Below are 22,327 nucleotides of genomic sequence, written 5' to 3'. Positions count from 1 at the left end.
TGGGGTTCACACAGTCCAGTTCCTTTTATTACTTCTGAGGCTTCTCCTCGGAATGAACTTTTCTTTTCTTTTGACACACCCAAGAAAGGCCAGAACACAAGCGAGCGAGAGACAAAAAGCATCAGCTGTGGGCCGAGGGAATAATCTAAGACCTGGAATCCGAACAATCCCTTGAAATCAATGACACTCCTGCTGGCCCCAGATGCATCTTGGGATCATGTTGTCCCCGGCCACCTCACTGGCCTTTTTATACATATACCTTTGTTGTGCCAGCAGAAAATGTGTGTGTGGTGGGGGGGCATCCCCCAAATAAAAAATCCATTCTGCCCTTCTCAAAGTAATGAAATACCCTGTCCCTCAGATGAGCCTTACTTTACTAGCTTCATACCCACTAATTAAAGGCCTCTTTGATATGTTTAACATGGTAGGACCATGCTTAAAACAGCATGGACCTGTAAGCTTTTGCCCATGAGTGTGATATGATATATTTGATGAAAATCTTTCTTAGAGAAGTACTTGCGATCAGAGCCTGCAGTAGATTCAAGGAGTGTGTTGGGGGAGGAGTGTAGGTCAGTTTTTAGGGGCATCCATGCCCTCTTGTAATATTTTCCAACATCCACATCCCTTTGGTCATTCACGCCAAATTTCTTAGAACAAAAGTCATCAGCTCATGGTGTTCAGAGCTGGAAAGAGCCCATGGTAGTAGGTAAGAAGGACTGTGTTTAGAACCCCAGTTCCTCTGACCCCAGTCCAGGGGTCACCCTGTTACTACTCTGGGGCTTTCTCTTCCGCTCACAAATACTCACCTTCAAGGCCCTTTGTCACTTTTTAGCTGATCTTTTTCATCCCAGAGTTGGCCAATGAGTGTGTGGGAGGGGTGCAGGGTGGGGTGCAGGGTCTGCTCTTCAACGATACTCTTTGCCCAAGCCTTGGAGATGCCCAGACTGACTCTGCCTCTGTTTCGCTGTAGTCCTTTGTCCCAGGAGCTACTGGAAAGACTAGCCCCACTACAAAGAAGGAATTTAAGCAAAAGTTATTTCAGCCAGACACAAACCAGGTATAGCCATTGTTTGCCTGCGTTTATGCCCCTCTAGCCGCACCTGAGTTTGTCGTGTTATCATTGTGTGTTGACTTGGTGGCAAGTGCACGTGGAAAAAGATGGCTCCATGTGGATAGAACACATGACTGCCCTCCCATCATCCTTTCCCTCCCCTTCTCCCTCTCCCCACATCCATTTGATTTATTCCCTTCATGTTGCATGGCCTAAAAAGATATCCAGCATTCCAGAGGAACTTGACATACTTCATTTTAAAGTTATATTTTTGTCAAAATAGGGGAACCATTTCTTCTCCTTCTCCTTCTCCTTCTCCTTCTCCTTCTCCTTCTCCTTCTCCTTCTCCTTCTCCTCCTCCTCCTCCTCCATGAGGGTTAAGTGACTTGCCCAGGGTCACACAGCTAGTAAGTGTCAAGTGTCTAAGGCTCGATTTGAACTCAGGTCCTCCTGAATCCAGGGCCAGTGCTTTATCTACTGCACTACCTAGCTGTCCCTGGGAACCATTTCTTTTGCAGAAACCAGTTTCAACTGTAAGTAAAGCTAAAATATTGGTATAGACCAAAATTTCTTAAACTGTGTGTTGTGACCCCTCACAGGGTTGCGTAACTGAATGTGGGGGTAGTGAAAAATTTGGCAACAGTAAAAGGTTATGTATGCCTATTTGATATACCTATATACCCAAGGTCGTGTAAAAATTTCTCAGGTGAAAAAGGGTCCTGAGTGGAAAAAGTTTAAGAATCCCTGGTATAGACCATGTGATGACCTCTGCTGGCAATGGGTGGTATTACAATTTCTAACAAACACCTTGGCAAAAAGTGAAAACTCTTATGGAAAGATATGGGGTAAGGTATGGGAGGAATTTCCCTATGACCCAAGATCGTATGGAAGGAGTGAAAGGTAAAGGAAAAATGGACTGCTGGGTGAGGACTAAGCTTCTAGGAGACATAGTGTGCATTGGTGTATCACTCCTGGGACCTGCCTCACCACTAGGATCCCAGGGGGTTCATGGAGTGGGGTTGGGGCTGGGAGGCAGGAGGTTTCATTGTGGAATGCATCTCCATTTTGTATATGTATATGGGGGTGTGTGAGTGAAAGTCAGACTTGATTTATGGTCATTTTGGCGGCAGACAAAAGGGTTCAGTGGAGAGCAATGCTGATAGAGTGAAGCCTTGGGGTGCTGTGGGAAGATTCTTAGGCTGGGACTTGTAAGACCTGACCATACCCCCTGGCTAGGTAGCTGTAATCTCCCCTCTCTAGGCATCGGTCTCCTGACCTGCAAAATGGTAGAGTTGGACTCACCTACTGGCATGCTCTGTTGTTCTACTCCAGTGGCACTGGACCCCTCTTAGGATATAAAGGAAAATCCTTGGGACCCAGACTAAGGAAGACAATCTCATGTGGATGGTAGATAGCCAATACCTAGCTAAAATACATTTTCTGACATGGTTGGTTTATGTCTCCAGGGACAGAGTGGGGACATTTCTGAGTTCAGGTGGCTTTCTGGATTTTTGTGCCTGCTCCCTTGACTTAAAACCCTGTTTCCTCCTTCAGTCTTGAGCTCTGCTAATATTACAGGGAAGACGGCAAAAGGCATTGTGGCATTGTCATAGAGAATCAGTATGGTGTGCTGAATGGAGCATCGGGGTCGGGAAGACCTGAGTTTGAATCCCACCCTAGACACTCATTGCATGATGCCAGGCAAGTCATTTATACTCTCCCAACCTCAGTTTCCCCATCTGTCATGGGGAGATGATAGGAGTCTCAACTTCTTAATACTGTTTTGAAGATGAAATGAGATAACCTATGTAAGGCATTTTGTAAACCTTAAAGTGTTTTCACCTTCTGATGAATATCTCTAGTGCTCCTTCTCCCAAGCAAAAAGGTATTGTAAGTCATTATGTTTAATTTTTTTACATTGTTGTTTGTTATTGTTAATATTTTTTAGTTATTACTAATACTAGTTGTATAATCAGGAGCAAGTCATTGAAACCACCAGTGATTCAGAAAAGTCTCAGGTTACAGATGGAGTTGCCACCCTGTGTTGGTAGGAGTTTCTAGGCCAGGAGTTCTCCACAGATGAAATCATCAGTCCAGTCTAGTCCCTCCCCTCCCCTCCACTCCCCCCACCCCCACCCCAAGAAAGGAGAAGAAGGTACCACAACTCAAAAGAAATAGAGCCCCAAGCTGAGTTTGTGTGAACTAGATAAACATTTTAAGGCAGGTGATGATTTAGCCTGATAAATTACTTCATTTAGTCCTAAGTGGTCTCCATCAGAGGGCCTCACCAAGTACTCCATCTCTTCTCCTGCAAAGTCTACAGAGTGAGCTGATCACTCAGTGACCTGAGCTTGCCTCAACTCTAGGGAATTAGAGAGAGAGAGAGAGAGAGAGAGAGAGGCAGGCGGGGAGAGAGAGAGAAACATGCTGCATGGGAACTAGGGTCTAGTGCTCAGTAAACTTGTGGCAGCCAGCTTGTCTGTGTTACTGCACTAGACCCTTTCACCCAGGATTCCAAGGTTCTGGAAATAAACACCCTCCTTCCTAGTCATCAGTCTTGGCCAAACCTATAATGAAGAGCATATGTTCCTTCTTGGAAACCCCAACTTGATTCACAGACATTGAATCCTGAGGCTCAGCTTTTGCCCTTGCCTGTGAACCAAAGAAGAGTCAAACTATGGGCACCTCAACCTCTGGGGAAAATTCTTTAACCTTCTTAGACTTGGTTCCCTTCTCTATAAGATGATGGGGGTCAGATTAGATGGCCTCTAGGATCCTTGCCATCTCTAGATCTATGGTCCGTGATCCTTCTTTGTTAAGGAACACAATTTCAAAGGGCCAGTTAAATGTGTCATCGTCAAAGCCCAGGGTCGTCTTTGTCCTTAGGCACCCATATATATATATATATTTTTTTTGGTGAGGCAATTGGGGTTAAGTGACTTGCCCAGGGTCACACAGCTAGTAAGTGTTAAGTGTCTGAGGCCGGATTTGAACTCAGGTCCTCCTGACTCCAGGGCCGGTGCTCCATCCACTGTGCCATCTAGCTGCGCCCCCCCCCCCAAATATTTTGTAATCCTAAGGCAGTCTTGTGTGGTGAGAACTTGATGCCCAGCCTTCCTCTCCTGCATCCACTTGACCTGCCCAGTGAACGTGCTTCTCTGGACTCGTCAGCCACACCTTCACAATAACTAATTCTGCCAACCTGGGGACTCTATTCTTTTCCCAAGACAGGGAGGGAGGTCCCTATTTATTTAGTTAACTCATCAAATATAACCATTCTTTTTTTTTTTTTTTTTTTTGGTGAGGCAGTTGGGGTTAAGTGACTTGCCTAGGGTCACACAGCTAGTAATTGTTAAGTGTCTGAGGCCAGATTTGAACTCAGGTCCTCCTGACTCCAGGGCCGGTGCTCAATCCACTGTACCACCCAGCTGCCCCAAATATAACCATTCTTGCTGAGGGAATCGTTTATACAATAAAGTGCCCAACCTAGTGTTGACTCCAGCTAAGTGATAAGTCATCACCCAGCCTTAAAGATCTCACTCAGTAGATGATGGCAGCTCCTCCAAGAAGTGGCTTTCTCTTAAAGTGGATGTCAGGAGCTGCTTTTCTCCAGTGTTTGTTTTAAAACTGGATTGATGGGGGCGGCTAGGTGGTATAGTGGATAGAGCACTGGCCCTGGAGTCGGGAGGACCTGAGTTCAAATCTGGCCTCAGACACTTAACACTTACTAGCTGTGTGACCCTGGGCAAGTCACTTAACCCCAATTGTCTCACAAAAACAAAACAAAACAAACAAACAAAAAAAACTGGATTGATGGAGCCTGTTTGATGTTGTTGCCTGGATTTGGGGGAGCACTGGAGAGCTCTGAGGTCTCTGGACTGCCTCCAAGAGCTTCAGTCTCAAGTTCTGATACCTCAAGGCTCTCTCCTCTGCCATGAGGAAGAAGATGGGGTGGACATTCAGAAGAGTGTCCTTTGGGAAGCGCACCCTTATTTGGCCTGACTCCTCCAGAGAGGAAAATGGGGGAGAACAGCCCAATTCCTTAAGTTTTAAATAGTATCCCATAGTCATCACAGAAGCACCCATAACTTCCTAACTTTTAGTCTTTGAAAGTGGAAGGCTCCAATCCTCCCAAATGTGCCAGATGTCATCTCTTGCCAGGACTCAGGCCTGACACCCAATGGAAAGACATGGTCCCAGAGGATAATTTGGGGTTTGAACATCTACCATCAGCAGGAATTTCAGACAACAGAACCTTGTGAGGTTTTTGCTCAGGGCCTTGGGCCTCTTGGAGTTTCACTGATGCAATAATTCAATTTCCACAATGCCCGAGGTCCTAGACTATAATGGAATGTGGCGCCATTTTCTAATCAGACCTTGAATGAAGTCATTAAATTACCCATTGGTTGAGTCCAGTCTCCACTGGTATTCTTCTTTGGAAGAGGCTCAAACAGCTACACCCATTGGGTAACAAGGCCCTCTTGCCAATAAAGATAGGGGCTGAGCATATGTTGAGCCAGTAGTTTATTGCCCTCTAAAGGTAGATGTTTGTTCCAGTATAAACAGGGAAAGACTTTAAAGAAGGACCCACTATCCCCTTGAGTGAGTTTGGGTTATTGGGGGGGGGTGCTTTTTAAACCCCCTTAAAGTGCTACCAAAAGTGAGTTTATTATCATCATCAGTATTGTTATAAAAGTCTACAGGCTTGGTAAGTGCTTCTACCCTGGAAGATAAATTCATCAGAGTGCAGAAAGAAGGAAGGAATAAAGAGAGAGTCATTGGTCTCTGGGGTGGCTAGGTGGCGCAGTGGATAAAGCAATGGCCCTGGAGTCAGGAGGACCTGAGTTCAAATCCAACCTTACTAGCTGTGTGACCCTGGGCAAGTCACTTCACCCTCATTGCCCTGCCCCCCCCCCAAAAAAAAGTCATTGGTCTCAGCCTCCATGAAGAGGGTGGCAAAGGTTTAATCATTTTTTGGAAAGAAAGTGTGCTCACCTCTAGTTCTTCTCATCCTCTTCAACCTCTGATGGCTATTGCTATGGGAATAGTTGAGTCACTGATGGGTCAGGCATGGTACTCCCTCCACACATTTGGGCTCCTAGGATCTCCTTGATAGAAGAAAACCCAGTTCCCTTTCTTTTCCTAACCCATGTCTAGGACTGTATGTTTATCCCTTGTCAGCTTTCTCTTGGATTTGGCCCAGCATTTGAGCTGGCCATTTTTTGTTTGTTTGTTTGATTCTGTCCCCCAACCTCCCAGGTTCTTGTCACCTTTAGAAAACATATGATGAGTCATTAATAAAATAACTTTCTATTTCTCTTCTTCTTCTTCTTCTTCTCCTCCTCCTCCTCCTCCTTCTTCTTCTTCTTCTTCTGCAGGGCAATGAGGGTTAAGTGACTTGTCCAGGGTCACACAGCAAGTGTCAAGTGTCTAAGGCCGGATTTGAACTCGGGTCCTTCTGAATCCAGGGCCAGTGCTTTATCCACTGGGCCACCTCACTGCCCCTAACATTCTATTTCTACTAAGAATAACTCCCTGTCATTTTAGAAGACACAGACACACACATACACAGAGTTCAGGTTGCCATTAGTCTATTAAATAGCTAAACACTATTATATGGGCCCAGGTGTCCAATTCCAAACCCACTGATTTCTCCTAGTATCCAGCTCATGTCCTACCATCTTGTCCACAGGAGACTTTGTTGACTTCCTGGCTGAAATCTTTGCTAAAACTGTATCATTCTCCAGATCTACCATTCTGCTAACCCTGTCTTTAAAAAGGAATCCAATAACCTACCATGCCCAGCACTGTGCTAGGCACAAGGCATACAAAGATCAAAAGGCAACAGTCCCAGACCCTCTAGAAGTTTGCATTCTATTGCAGAAAATAAAACAATACCTAGAAGTCAATCAAGATCCATCCAAAGTAAATACAAGGTGATTTCAGGGATTAAAGGAGGTAATGATAGCTGGGAGATAAGCAGGGAAGGCCTCCTATAGGGGGTGGTGCATAAGTTGAGCTGCTGCTTCTTCTTCTTTTTTTTTTTTTTGCAGGGCAGTGAGGGTTAAGTGACTTGCCCAGGGTCACACAGCTAGTAAGTGTCAAGTCTCTGAGGCCAGATTTGAACTCAGGTCCTCCTGAATCCAGGGCTCATGCTCTATCTACTACACCACCTAGCTGCCCGCATAAGTTGAACTTTGAAAGAAGTTGAGGACTCTAAAAGGCAGGTTTGAGGAGGGGGGCAGGGAGAGTCGGTACAAAAGTACAAAGAATGGAGATGAAATACCATATTTGCAGAACAGCAGTCTGGACAGTAGAATGCATAAAGGGGGGTGCTATGTATTAAGTCTAGAAAGAAGGGCTGAAACTAGATTGTCATGGGCTTTAAATATCAAACAAAGGAATTTTCATTTGAGCCTAGAGGAAATAGGGAGACATTGCAGTTTCTTGAGCAGAAGGGTGACATTTTCAGACCCATGTTAGCTTTTTAAAAGGATGGATTGGAGAAGGGAGAGACTTGAGGCAGGGAGACCCAAACAGAGACATTTGTAGTTGATCCAAGAGGCTATAGGGAGTCCCTGAAGCTTCTCATGGTCATGAGATGGTCAGACCTATATTTTGAGGATATCACTTTGCCATCTGTGTTTGAGAATGGTTTGGAAAGGGGTGAAACAAAGGAGGGAGGCCAAAAATTAGGAAGGAAGGAAGGAAATGTTAATGTGGCATGGGCCATTTTTCTATGGAAGCCTGCTGGTTCATAACAAGTAGTTTCTGCTGAAGTGATCGTGAGCCGTCTTTAGCTAGTGACCTTGTTGAATAGATTGGTGCTATAGGCTTTCTGGCATTACAAGGGACTTCCATCCCCAAGCTCAGGTATCCCTTCCCCTTCCCACACCCATTGTCAGCAAGACAGTAAATCCCAGAATAAGCCTTCTGGCTTCTTGAACCCTGAGTCTCATTCCACTCTTCACATCAATCCCTCTTCAACCCAAATTGCTCATAAGTTGTGACTTAAATTGTTCATTAGCCCTTCCTTATAACTCAGAAAAACATCCTAAATACAACCAACCAATTCAGTTCACTGTTTGAATGTATGTTGCATTCCCCACCCCCAGTTCACCTACCAAAATAAAGGAGGCAAGGAGCAGCTAGGTGGCACAGTGGATAGAGCACCAGCCCTTGACTCAGGAGGACCTGAGTTCAGATCCAATCTCAGACACTTGACACTTACTAGCTGTGTGACCCAGGGCAAGTCACTTAACCCCAATTGCCTCACCACCGCCCAAAATAAACAAAATAAAGGAGGCACACCCATCTCTTCATCCCTTCCCTTGATCAGAAGTTTGTTAGTACAGTTCTTTGTTGTTCAGTCTCCCATTGGTGTTATTTTTGTTGACATTACTGCATTCATGGTACACGATCTTTTCCAGGTTTTGCTTATTTCATATTCTCAAATTCACATCAGTCTTCTCATCATTCATTGAATTCTTCATATTCAGTATTCCTTTTCGAGCAATAATATCCCATTACAATCCATACCAGCCATGGTTTGTTCAGCCATTCTCTAGTCAGTGGGCATCCACTGGGCTGGATTTTTCCCTGGGTTTTAAAAAATTTATTTGCTTTTGTTTTTGCTACCATAAATAGTGTTACTATGAATATTTTGGTGCTGGTAGAACCAAGCCCCAAGCCTGACCCACTCGACTCCCTCCTTGTAATAAAGAAAAAGTTAACCAGTACTTTTCCCGTCAGATTTACCTAAGTCCAATATTTTATGAGGGAGGAACACATTCCAGCCACATCTCCTGTATGTTGAAGGTTGTAGGAATGTGAGGATGAGTGCCAAGGAATTCCAACCTCTGGTCTTGGGGTCATCTATAAGGTTCAAGGGCCAGCTATCCAGTGAGTTAACTTACTAATATTATTCAGATAGGTTTTTTTTCAAAGGGCTTAGAAGAGAAATAATGGGTTAATTTTTTCAGTAGACTTTCAGGTCTGCCCTGGCCCTTCTTAGGGAACGGACTCATTTGTGTTTGGCTAATTAGGTGTCTCAGGAAAGCTGAGAGTCTCTATTTAGTGGGACACTGGTCTGGGGGTGCAGGGGTTGGAGTTTGCATGGCCTGGAACATTTCCAAAGTTTGGTGGTCTGATGTGTAGCCATTTTCTAGGACAGTAATCAGGAGTGCCAAGTGACTGGAGTGATGTCCTGCCCCTCATTCCCTGTTCTCCAGCCTGCCCAACCCTGTTCTCACCCAGTCCCGACCTGTGGCTTTCCTGCCAACATTCCTTCCACATCTTACAGACCTTTCATGTAGATATCACTGAAGCCTGCTCCTGCCACTTCCCCATGCCAGTTTCTTTGCCCACATAGCGTTCAGAGACAGGCTGGTCCTGGGTATAGTTTTCACTAACGTCTTCATTTGAAAAGTTTCTTGCTCTATGGCATCCCATTCATGTTGGACTCACCTCGCTGGCAAACCTGTCCCTCCCTTCCCAAGGAGGCTAAACAGCAGCACAAGGGAAGAGCCCATGGGGAGGACAGGAGACTCCAAGGGGGAGTGTGCCCTAGGGAGATGGATGCCTGGGACCAGCCCTGACTGGGGCGGGAGGGGAAGCTCATAGGGTGCATTGCAAGGTCTGTGGAAGAACATAACGTATTTTATGCCCCCTAGTTTCTTTGAATAGAGCTCTTATATAAAGAGATAGGGTTGGAGATAATGGATGGGAACAGGGGATAGAGGATGGAGATAAGGGACTCATCATTTCAACGATAAAAGGAGCTCTTAGGTGAGATAATTCTATCTATCAATGCAGTCTACTCTGCCACTTCTGGTGTTGCCTGGTCTCTGATCAACAGGTCTCCATATCTCCCCCCTCCCCCCCACCACATGAGAACTTAATCCATGGGGCTTTCCTGAAGCAAATATATGTCATTGGGTTAGGGAAGGACTTTGGACAAGTCTCTTGCCTGTTTCCCCACTTCCTACCTGCTCTGACCTTCCCCTCTTCCAATTTAGTTATTAGCTAGAGGCCATTTGGTTAGAGAGTCCCTATTTACTAGGGATCAAAGCAGGATTAGGGGCACTGTGATGTAGTAGAAAGGACGCTGGAACAGGCATTAAGAGGTCTGAGTCTCTGTAATAACACTGGCTCACTTTTATCCAGGTGTATAGCTTAATAACTTTTAAGTCTGGAACTTAATAGGCATTAAAGTGCACAAGGACTTTTGGGACACTGTGTCTAATGCTCTAATGAATGCTTGGAGGTTGGCAGAGAGCTTTATATACAGCGCCTCTTTGATCCTCACAGCAACCCTGTGAGGCAGGTGCTGTTAATGATCCCTGTTTTGCTGACGAGGAAACTGAGTCTCAGAGGAATTAGGTGACTCAGTGCTGTTCTACAACTAGCGTGAGGCAGGATTTGAGATCTTCTTTGAGGGCCTAGCGCTTTTTCTAGCAGCCTATCATTTATAATTTGCCAGACTTCCGACTGGATTTGGGGACCGTGGGCAAATTGCTTCCCATCTCTGGGCTTTGGCTTTTCTCCTCTAAGATGAGATTGGACTTGGTAGTTAGACTCTATGAGCCCGTCCTCTTGAGAGCAACTAGGTGGTACCATGGATGGGGAGTTGGACATGAAATTAAGAAGACCTCCGACTCTGATAGCTGTGAGAGAGCGCCTGGGCAGGTTACAGAGAAGAGAACAGTGTGTGCCTCAGTTTCCTCTTCTAGATTCTAAGGTCCCAATAAGGCTCTAAATCTGTGATTCTCCTCTGAGATGGCTTGATATTACTAGGCTAACTGCAATGCATGGGATTCCATTCCTTTTGGTTTGAACCCCTTCCCCCTTTGTCCCTTGCTGGGGGTGGGAGCTCATCTGTTGCTGCTTATGTGTCTGTATGCTTCCCTCCTCTCCTGTCTGGCTTGCTTCTCCCCCGCCCACATTGAATTGGCATCTCACTGTCTTTCTATTCCTTAAAAATAATCTTTCCTCCTGCTTTTCTTCTCTATCACTGTTTCTTCTGTCACCTGGGTAGATGACTGTAGGGAAAGTGTCTCAAGGAATAGGGGCAGTGGCCGAAGTTCTGGTCAATCTATATATGAATGATCACAGACCCAAGACCCAGGCTGCTTCTCCAGAGCGGGTAAGGCTGCCTCTCCACCCCCCCCCCACCGCCCCCAGTGACCCCTCCCTTGAAACAAAGATGCCAAAGGCCTTTGTCCCCATCCTATTTAGGATCCTGGCTGCTCTGCCTTACGTGCTCCTAGAAGGGGAGGCTATTGAGACAAACTTTAGCCCTGTGGGGTTTTTTTACCCCTTTGATTACCATGTCACTTGAAAAAGTAAATGTGTCCCCCAAACTGATCATTTTGATTGAATTCAGAGGACGGTAATGGACCAAATATCCCTCCCTGCTTCTCCAACTGAGGCCACTCCTGGCTGGAATCAGCAGGTATTAAGTTCTTTGAAACCACTAACTTGGTTTGAGTCTAGCATCTCTTCCTTTCACCCCTCCCCCCATAATTACTAAGCTGACTGGTGTGTATTTATCCCCTCTACCCACCCCACCCCACCTTGATTGCTTAATACTAAGGAACTCCAGGTAATAAACTCTCACTTGGAGTGTGTGTGTGTGTGTGTGTGTGTGTGTGTGTGTGTGTGTGTGTGTGTGTGTGTGTGTGTGAGTGAGAGAAGGTTTTGGGTTAAGCAAACTTGCCTTCCATAAGTGACTAATGCACACTTCATTGGGACTGGAATAGAAAATGTCGCATTTCCCATTTGGTCACTTTTAGCCTGTCTTCCCTTAGAAAGCGTCACTTTCTGCTCTTCCTATTCAACAACGTATGGTTGAGTTCATGGGGAGGGAGGAAAGGCAATGTGTCTCTGTGGACAGAAGACAAGAAGGTTTGGGTTCAAGTAAGCCTCATCTTTGACATATGACTGTCTCATAAGCTGTCTCTGACAGCTGTGCGACTATGAGGACGCTGTAGCCGCTCAGTATCTCTAGACATCTCTCAAAGACTATCCCTTACAAGATGAGTGGCAGATCTCATTGGGGAAGGGTAGTTCCACACCAGGAGTTCCCTACTGAAAAACTTTCAGGTCTGGGCAAAAAAAAAAAAAAGTGGGAGGGAGAAGAACTTTTAAAAAATACTAATTGTAGGAATCTTGGAGTAGTTAGATTTTTTAAGGGGCAGATGAAAGACTCAATTTGGAAAACTCTACTAGTGGACAGTCCTGAAGTTTTGCCATACAGACATGGTGTTAGAGTCTGTCCTAGGAAAAAGGACTTTTTCTGCAACTGTCCATTTCTAGGTCCTTTCTCTGCCCTCTACAGTGACATGGGAGGGTGTGTTATTGGGCTGAGCCTTAGGCTGTAGAGGCAGTAGACCCGCATTCCATAACTCACTCTGTTGCTCCCTACTGGTCTCACCCTTGATGGGGAGAGGAGGCTCAGTTTCCCCACCTGTGAAGTGAAGGGGTTAGACCAAGATGGTGTCTTGGAAGTTCATCATCCATAAGCTCTTGCAAGCCCTTCTCTGCTGCCGACAGACCACACCCTTCGTGCCAGGACATCTTGGGGTTTTGTTGGCATTGGTGGCTGCCATTGAGGACTCCCCTGACTGGCTGTTTTTCTCTCTCCTTCTACTATGTCCCCAGGGGTCTTTGAGAAAAGAATTCCCCCAGAACCTGGGAGGAAGTGACACCTGCTATTTCTGTAAGAGGCGTGTGTACGTGATGGAACGCCTGAGTGCTGAGGGCCACTTCTTTCACCGGGAATGCTTCAGATGTGAGGTCTGCTCTACCACACTTCGCCTGGCTGTCTATGCCTTTGATGCAGATGAAGGTAAACCCCTGGAGCAGCCACCTTAAAGGGCAACATGCTGGGAAATTCCCAAGTAGCCCTTCCAGCTCATCAACAAGTGGCTCTTATGTGTCTTTCTCCCAGAAGAAACTTCCCCTTGTCCTTTGCCCTGTCGCTTCCTGAGGACTCCATTGTGCTTACTGGGCAGTAGGGTTACTGCAGTGAGCTGGATGGAGCAAATCTGTGACCTGTGTTATGCCTGCCTTGGACCATTACTACCATTGTACAAATGCATGGGCAAGTCACTTAAACTCATGGTGGCAACTCTCTAAAACAGTGTGGTAGAGAATATGGCAGCCTGTGTTGGTAGTTTCCCCATTGAGAAGTTCCCAATGTCAGTAAAATGACAGGTCCAGTGCCTACATCCTCTTTAATCTCTGCTAAAAGAAGGAAGATCTGGGTTCCAAGATCACCTGCAGACAATTATCAGTTATAGGACACCAGAGAAAGTCACCAAACTTCTCTTGGCTTTAGTTCTTACTGTACAGGATGAGGGAATGAGATGACTTTGAAGGTCCCTTCCAGAGCTCTAGGTCTGTGGTTCCATGAAGGGGGAAGGTTAGGCTTTGTCATGCCAAAGATCGGAGTGGGCTCTCTGTCTATAGTTCTAGGCTTTTCTTGGGTTCATTTTTAAGCTTGGCCAAGGTGTAGTTTGGGGGGTTACTCTGCCCTCTTTGCCACCCATGATCCAATCCCTAGGAAAAGCATCTCTGAATTATCACTAGGAGAAGTCTCAAGTTCAGGATCATATTTTTCTTCTCCAGTTCACTAATATTGGTCCTAGGCTCCAGTGAATCAGAATGGAAGACTTTGCCTTGCAGGGCAGCTAAAAAATGACAGATCAGTACTGGCAGAGATGGGAGGAAGGTAGATCAGATAGATTTCTATGTATGTAGAACAATGTTATGAGGAAAGCTGTAGAGGAGGGAATAAATGGGACATGCTAGGAAAGAGATTGGCTCTAGCCATACCACAGTAGGGGCAGCTCAGAAGCACAACGGATAGAGTGCCTATAGTTAGTAAGACCTGAGTTCAAATGTGACTTCAGACACTTACTGTTGTGTTCATTAGCAAATGCAGATCTCTCAAAGAATATGTTCATTGAGGACAGGTATTCTTCCCATATTGTACCCAGCATAGTGCTGGGCACAGAGTAAATAGTCATTTTAAAATGCTTGTTGGATTCAATTGAATTCTTTCCAAAATAACTTTGGAATTCTCAGGTTTTAAACTTTGCTCAGTAACACTCTCATTATTGATGTCTGCCTCTTGACAGAGAAAGTGGTGGGGCGGCTAGGTGACACAGTGGATAGTGCACCAGCCCTGGAGTCAGGAGTACCTGAGTTCAAATGCGGCCTCAGACACACAACACTTACTAGCTGTGTGACCCTGGGAAAGTCACTTAACCCCAATTGCCTCACTTAAAAAAAAAAAATTGGTGATTGGATGATCGTTTCAATTAAACAAGCATTTGCTAAGTCCCAGAAGAGACAGCTATTTCAATTTAGTTCATGAGATATCCCTTAAGCCCCTGTTATGTGGAAGGCATTGTGCTATATACTAGGGATAGAAAGATAAAAAGAGCCCCTGCCTGCCCTTATAAAAATTAACAACAATTACAGTAATGATAATTAGCATTTATATGGTGCTTTAAGGTTTCCAAAGTACTTTACATGATATTTAAAGTCCTCACAATTTATTAGGGGTAATACAACTGATACACAAATAAGTCAATACAAGGTAAATTAAGGAGGGAAAGAGTAATAGCAACTTTAAGAACTGTGGAGCATGGGAGAGGCACTGCAGGACTGGACAAGGCCAGATGTCTTGATTTTCAAAGGCAAGAGAGTAGAGCCTGAAGACTGAGGGTCAATGAGCTTGATTTTGATTCTTGGCAAAATTCTCAACCATGTTATGAAAGGGATAGCTCCTGGCCACCTAGAAAAGGAAACTGTGACCACAGATAGTTAGCAATGGCTTCCTCAAGAACAGGATGTGCCAGACTAACCACATTTCTGTTTTAGATAGGATTAGTATACTGGTAGCTGAGGGAAATTCTGTGGATAAAATTTACCTAGATTTTGGGCAAAGTGTTTGACAGAGTCTCTTATGTTCTTCCTTGCAGAAAAGATGAAAAGGGGAGAATTAGATTTTAATATAGTTTAATATAGTATAATATATTTAATATAGTTTAATATAGTATAATAAGTGTATTCAGACTAGGTTGAATGAGAAGCATTTTGTTATTGTGTATTAGACTTGGAGACAAAAAAATCCCATTTCATACACTTACCTATACATTTCTTTGGGTCTCAGTTTCCTGGTCTGTACAATGAAAGGGTTGCACTTGATAGCTTCTAGGGTCCCCAATGGCCAAACACAGAATAACCATTAGTGTTTCAAAGACAGCTTGGAAAGAGATCTCCAGTACAGTGTCGCAGAGTTTGGCCCTGGCCTGTTTAATATTTTTATCAAAGAGTTACAGGTTAAATGTCACCTTCCCAATTTGATTATTTCTTTACAGGTAAATTTTACTGCAAAGCTCATTTCATTCACTGTAGAACCAATAGTAAGCAAAGGAAGAGACGAGCAGAATTGAAGAGACAAGAAGAGGTAAGTTGTTTTCTGTGAAATGCCTCTAACATAGGGAGGAGTCAGTGTCCTTAATAGGAAGACATTTCTCCATGACCCGTAGAGATGGCCATCTTGAAGCATGTTCACCTGAGAGCATCCCTGGGAGGAGGTGGGGCTAGTGAGTGACAAGGTATGGAATCTAGTGTAGTTTCTTAGTTGTTCTTGGCCTTCTGGGATCTCTAAGCCACATATTTAGCTCAAATGGATCCTCCATTTGGCTTTTGTCTAAAAAACCACATACCTGATATTCCCCAATAAATGATTTTGCATAAACAAAATCCCTGGGAATAGAGTTAGCACAAGTCCTCATGAGGTTGTCATTTATCTAAATGTCATTCACTTTCCTAACATGTCCTACGCCTCTGGGGGAGGTAATGGCTAAGTCTACTCTCTTTCTTCCCTTCAAAAAATCCATTTATTTTCTCAATTACATGTAAACATATTTTTAACTTCTTTTAAAAAAATTTTGAGATCCAGATTTTTTCCTCCCCCCGCCCTTGAGAAGGCAAGCAATTTTATATAAATTATACATGTGCAATCATGCAAAACATTTCCAGATTAGCCATGTTGGAAAAGAAAATGCAGACAACAAAAAAAAGTACGTGCCATTTTGCTTATGGTCTACTTTAATTCTAATGCTCTCATAAGAAGGCTTTTCATTCTTGTTTCCATAAGACCCTTTCCTACAACATATTGCCCAAGATGCGCAGCCTACCCTTCCCCATAGAGACAGAGGGAGAAGGCATTAGGGATGCAGACAGGGAGGGAGGGAACGGACATTGAAATCTTTCCAGCTCACCTAGTGTAGTTGGTTGCTCAGACCCAGTAAGGATTAGGAGGAAATATTTTCATGACCCGAGTTGTTTTTCCCCCCTAAGTTGAAAAAGATCTTTTCCTAGGTAACTAAAGGCATGTTTTATGAATGAAGGAAGGCCTTCACTGTATTTTAGTATCCCTTATTAACTTCTCTGGGCCTCAGATTTCCCATTTCTTAAATTAGGAGATTGGACTGAATGGCCCATAGAGGCTTTGCTCCTCTAGATCTCTGAGCCTGTGGCTATTTTAACAGTCCTGTTGCCTAAAGGTCAGTTCTGCCAAGTCAGTTTCATATCTCAGAAGCGTCTCAGGTGCATTGGCTCCAAAGACCTTTCCTCTGTCTGAGCATCCTCCTCTGTATGGCTTAGGACTCAACACTTCTCTTTGTCCTGTTTCTAAGGAGGAAGCAAAGGAGAAACAGCAGGAAGCCAAGTGGCCGGACCCTTCCCCTGAAATCCTTGGTCCTGCTGTCAGCAGCCGAGAAGCCGGCCCGCCAGGTATCATGACTTCCTTCTTTAGGAAAGTGCTATGTTGGCCCATTAGGGTCACAAGGGATCTGCTTGACATTCCCAGAAGCCTCTGTAACAGGATATCTGGGTTTCTTCAGGAGACCGCCCTCCATTTCAGGGACAATGCTTACAACTACTGCTATATGTATGAACTCCTGAGCCTCGGGGTACCTCTCCTCTGTGTGCTTTTCGAGGTCCTGACAGACATGTACAGAGAGGCAGAGTCCCCTCTCCAGAGTATGCATGAGTGGGTGCAACGATCCCTCTGGGTCAAACTCAGCTGAGATTTCTCTTATGGTATGCTCTATTTTCTTCCCCAATACACTTCTCCCCAAGTGCCTGTGATATTGCAAAGTGTCAAATTGCAGTATTTTTGCAGTTTGCTAGTGCTCCGAATTTCAAACCATTTTCAATCCAGTTACATACACACGCGAAGAGCCCATCTGCTTCAGCTCTGTCCAACAAACATGGCAGAGGTAGATGGCTTCATGGCGCCAATGTGTGGGACTTACATGAAGGATGTTTCGATAGCTTTGTATTCTTTTTACCGTGATGATGAGCCATACTTCTGGGTTTACATTTCAAGATTGAACAGACAAGACAAAGCCTTTTTTTCTTTCTAAAAGGTTTTCTTTTTTTTTTAAATTTTAGGGTCAGGGTGGGTTTGATGGGGTGGGGGGAATTTGTCACTTGGGTGGTTTTTAGCTTTTTCTGTAGATGACAAGGGTTACCACTTGTGCAGAGGATGACGTGAGATTTGTTTTTAAAAACAACACCTCATAAAGGAACATGCCTTTTCCTGGTCAGTGGCTTCCAATGTACTTGTCTACACTGGGCAGTGTTTTGGGGTTTTTTTTAATGCTCCTACATTTTGATCATTGAACAATAAGAATGTGGATGAGCAGCATGTAAAATTAAAATAGTGTGCTCCAAGAAGAACTCAGTGGGACAATAGCAGTAAACTATTTTCTCAAATTAGAAGCATTTGCTTTCCTCCTTGTTTTGACTTGAAATACCAGATACTTTTTTCATTCCCCAAACCCCAACGTGTCAGGACATAGAAGCAGCAGATGAATTAATACTGCAGGGACTAATTACTGGTGCCCAAACATCCACCAGCATCACAATCAGGAATTAACCATATATAGCAATACAGAGAGAGATGTGAAAGGAGCCACTTTTCTATAGATTGCCCATGACCCTATCTGGCCACCCCCTACCCCTGGACAGAGACTGGTTAGGGACAGTAAAGCCAAGCAGTGGTCAGGTCCCTGGCTCTTTAGAGGTAGTACTTGAGCCCAGGGAGCTCAGGTGCCTTCTCGCATCACATGCATGGAGACAGAGATCAGTTGGAATTGAAATCATCAGTCTTTGGTGGCAGAGAACATAGAAGCCAAAATCCATCCTTACTCCAGCCCAGATTCTGTTCCTGAATGCAGAACCTGTGACATATGCTTCTGGATGGTACAGTGTCTGGGAGTGAGCTCCTATGCAGGCAATATCTGCCCTCAAGTGCAAGGAGAAGATTCTTTTGGAGACAGTGTGGTTATAGATAATGGAGAGAGTGTTGGACTTGGAGTCAGTGAGATCTGAGTTCCCATCCTGCCTCAGATATTTACTAGATGCATGACCGTGCATGACAAGTGAGCCTCCCTAGGCTTCAATCTCATCATCTATGAAATGAAGGAGTCAGGTTTAATGACATCCAAGTTTCCATCTAGCTTTAAGCAGATGATTATCTCACCATATTTATTTAGGAGAAAGAAGGATTACATCCTCTGCTCTGGAAGAAACCTTAAGTCACTGTTTTCATAGACAAAGTAAGGTGTGGAGTTGAGCTAATTTTTCTTTATTAGGGTCCTTGCCCATAAATTCTCTTGGAAAGGAAAGGGCTTGGGGCCTTGGCTACATGTTTTCAGCTGGCTGTCAACATTGCTCAGACTATTTGGGAAGTTCTACAGCTCCTGTGGTCTGTTTTGCCATGTGTAGACATGGCTCTTCACACAGCGCCTGGTCCGTGGCAGACACTTAGTAAGAACTCGTTGATTGATGGGTTGGTTGAGTCAGAACCGGTCTCTTTGTGCCAAGTCCTCTCCCATCTTTATTTTCCCCAGAGTTAATGATGCTGCTCCAAGCCCAGTAGGGTTTTCTTTTAACTCTATATCTTAAGTTAACCTCTATTTGGAGACCTGCAAGAAACCTTGCAAGCTTTAGAGATTAGAAAGCCTAATTGCCTTCCTTGGTTCTTCTGCAAAGACTTTGAAGGTCCTGTGGGAAAATGAGGGGTCCAGCCGTCTTTGTTGAGTCTGTGGCCAAATCTTAGCAACCAGGGCCTGGTGAAGACCATTCCCAGGCACAGATGGATGGAAGAATTGGTTCTGTCCAATTGGCACGAGGGCTTTAGGGTTGTAGGGAGCACCCTTCACTTGCTGCACATGTGGGACTACCAAAATCACACAGCTATTTTGCTTAGGGATTTCAAAAACTGTTCATTCTCAAGGTGACTGATGATGCACACACATTTCTTGAGGGTGCACTGCACTTCATGACTCTTATTCGCATTCCATCTTGAAAATCACTGTCTAATTGAAGTATTTCATAGATGGCTCATTTCTAAAGATTTATTTTTTCCAAGTCTCATTTACAGAAATAAGAGCAATATTCTAAATTGTCACATACTGAGCCAAATGGTGAGGTGGGAAATTATGATGTGGTGAGAATTACAAGACCCTGTAATATATATGTTCATCTCCAAGAAATGAACCTTCCTGGTGAAGAAGCAAAAAATATTCTAGGTATATTTAGATTTGGTCCAGGATGGTGGACATGGTGGTGGGGAATTGCTTTAGAATTCATAACATAGGTGGGAATAAATAAAAAAGCATTGCCAAAAATTAATTCTAGAGGGATCTGGAGGAGGTTTTTTTTGTTGGCATTTTACAACTACCATGTGCTGGTATCAGTAATATACAATATTTATCATTTGAGGTTCAGGCTGAGAGCCCAAAACCTATTTATTCAATAAACATTTATTAAGCGCCTTCTGTAAACTCAGCATTGTTACAAGGTGCTGGAGATATAGAGGCAGGAAATGAGATCATGCCTGCCTTCCAGGAGCTTCTGTTCATCAGAAAGGTTCATATCTTGAAGAAAATAGTAAGATCTGACTTGGGAGAAATTTTGCTCTTCTAAAGATTTCCAGCATTTTCTAAACCTCTTCTGCTTTCTCCACTCCAACTAAACTCTCTCTTCTTTCTCTCTTTCCAATGTCTCACTCCTGTCTTCAGTTCTTTACAACATTCCAGTGTTACCACCTATCCTTGGCTGACACCTTTCCGCTCAGAGGTGACTGGTCTTCTTGCCAACTGTGAGCACCCACTATTAACTCCAAATATGCTTCAAGTGCAGCTTTCTCCCTCCTTCCTCCCCCCCCCCCCCCAACAGTGTTGATCGGAACATACTAGAGTGCCTCATATTGTAATGAATGAATGCTGGCTTGGGGTCAATTAATAGCATGGTACAGGGTGGGATTTGAAAGCAGTTGCTTGCTTTGGAACCAAACTTCCATCCCCGGCCCCTTTGGCACTGCATGTCAGTGTTTTTGCATGCTTTCCAAATCCAATGAGCCACGTTCTAATACTACAACCAACCTCCCTTCCTCAAAGGTAACTCTGCTTGTGTGTGACAGGGCCAGTAGTGACTTCTCCACCATTGTTCAGAAAGGCCTAGCTTTTTGAGAAGCTTCTAGACAACTGTTGGGAAAATTTTTCCAACTGCAAACTGGCTTTACTTAAAAGACTTTTTGTGTCCTCGACCAAAACCATAGATGACTTTTCTGTAGCTGTATTATGTATGTGTATGTGCTGGCCATCAAGTACTCTATAATTTGAAGTTGTGTTAAAATAATGGCAGTCCCATCTTAGCCATCTTCCTCAGCCACAAAAAGGGGCCTTGGGGACTTCAGATACTTCCTTCATGGACACAAGGCTTTGCCATGGATGGAGCTTTCCACCATAGCTCAGAAAGGCTGAGGTAGCCCGGGAAGCTTAGTCCGGGACAACAGGCCTCAAAGGTCAAGGAAATGTTGTCAAGGACACATTCGGGCCATATCTGGCAGCAGCTGGGCTAAGCTCCTCAAGACCCTTACAAAAGGCCATTTCCCTGCCGATGTAGCCATCTGATGGTGGCAAAGCAACCAATGTGAATGAATGTGCTCCTTTTAAAGACAGAGAGCCAGGCCTTCCTCAAGCCTGCTTTGTGTGAATCCCTGCCCCTGCCTGTCCATCCCGGGAAGTACATCACTGTCCTTTGAAGAAATGCATGCTAGCCCAGGATGGGCTTCTGGCCTGGTTCCACCTTTTCAGACTGTCAGCTGGTGCTACCTTCCTCTCGTTTATCTTCCATTGCAGAGCCCTCTCCTCTCTAAAGAATGCCAACCAAAGATTCTGTCCTCTCCTGCTCATCTGCAAAATTTCTAGCTTCCCAACCTTCCTGTGACACAATTTATGACCTTTGGTGACTTTGAAACATGTTCTGTAATTAACTGTTCACACAGAACCCTGTATTTTGCACACCCCGAACGTTGTTTAGCTTTATTTATGGTATTTGATGCTGTAAATGAAAATAAATGTGGTTCTTTGTAAACTTCAGTGTTTCCTCTCTTCCTTTTGAAGTGGGATTTTTTCCCCATAAAGATAGGGATCCATGGACTGATTCTGGGCTTCCGCCTTCCCTTAAGCTGCTAGGAGTATCACCTGCACTCGCTGGGACCCTGGGCTCTTGGGGCTATGCCGGGGCATTTAACAAAGGAAATATTACCCCAAGGTAATATTTGAGCACTGGTACCAATGTTCTCAACAGGGCACTCTACTCTCTTTCCTCATATCTTATACTTTTCTACTGTCAACACTGGACATGCTGTTTGGTTGGGAGTAGGTCTTAAACCCTCTTGGTATTAGGCTCAGCAAAGCCATTTATATCCAGGCTGTGTTGATATTTGGCCTGGCCCCCTCACCACTCCAGCTCTGTTTACTACCAGCAGGAGAGGTATAAGTGCTATTAATGTTCTTTCAACAGAATGTTATAATGTCCAGTATAACCAACACCGGTTATGAAAATCTGCACTAACAGTTTATGGATTGGTTAAAAATAATGTTGGGGTTTTTTTGGGGGGGCGGGTAAAGATTAGGCAATCATGTCAGATTTGGTCCATTCTATCTCTCATCTGGATTTCTTCCAAGGATGATGAGCAACAAACCCTCAGTTCCCTGTGCCTTTGAAATTTAATTAAGGTTTAATGCAAAGTCCTTCACTTGGGTTCAAAAAAATCAACTGCACGAATGCAGGATCAGGGAAGCACGACCAGCCAGCAGTTCAAGTGAAAAGATCCAGGTGTTATATTGAATTGCAAGCTCAATATGATTCTACAATGGGGCATGAGATCCAAAGGAC

General features: G+C 44.4%; 1 protein-coding gene across 10 annotated transcripts in view; it reads left to right on the top strand.

Annotated features, from left to right (window-relative positions):
* MICAL2 (microtubule associated monooxygenase, calponin and LIM domain containing 2) overlaps positions 1–22,327 on the top strand; it is a 266,678-nt gene that overhangs the window by 141,281 nt on the left and 103,070 nt on the right. For 3 of the 10 annotated variants that reach the window (XM_043972497.1, XM_043972496.1, XM_043972498.1), the window contains exons 21-27: positions 971–1,057; positions 11,088–11,195; positions 12,713–12,899; positions 15,442–15,530; positions 16,768–16,864; positions 20,164–20,243; positions 21,286–21,520. In XM_043972497.1, coding sequence (XP_043828432.1) covers positions 971–1,057; positions 11,088–11,195; positions 12,713–12,899; positions 15,442–15,530; positions 16,768–16,864; positions 20,164–20,204 — 609 coding nt within the window. In that variant the 3' untranslated portion in view covers positions 20,205–20,243; positions 21,286–21,520. Of the gene's footprint in view, positions 1–970; positions 1,058–11,087; positions 11,196–12,712; positions 12,900–15,441; positions 15,531–16,767; positions 16,865–20,163; positions 20,244–20,541; positions 21,521–22,327 lie in introns of those variants that run through there. The other 7 variants (XM_043972505.1, XM_043972504.1, XM_043972502.1 and 4 more) reach the window with 6 other exon arrangements.

This window comes from Dromiciops gliroides, chromosome 6, assembly GCF_019393635.1.
Source record: "Dromiciops gliroides isolate mDroGli1 chromosome 6, mDroGli1.pri, whole genome shotgun sequence".
Lineage (NCBI taxonomy): Eukaryota > Metazoa > Chordata > Mammalia > Microbiotheria > Microbiotheriidae > Dromiciops > Dromiciops gliroides.
The sequence above is the reverse complement of the archived record's forward strand: the minus strand, read 5'-3'. Positions and strand labels throughout refer to the sequence as shown.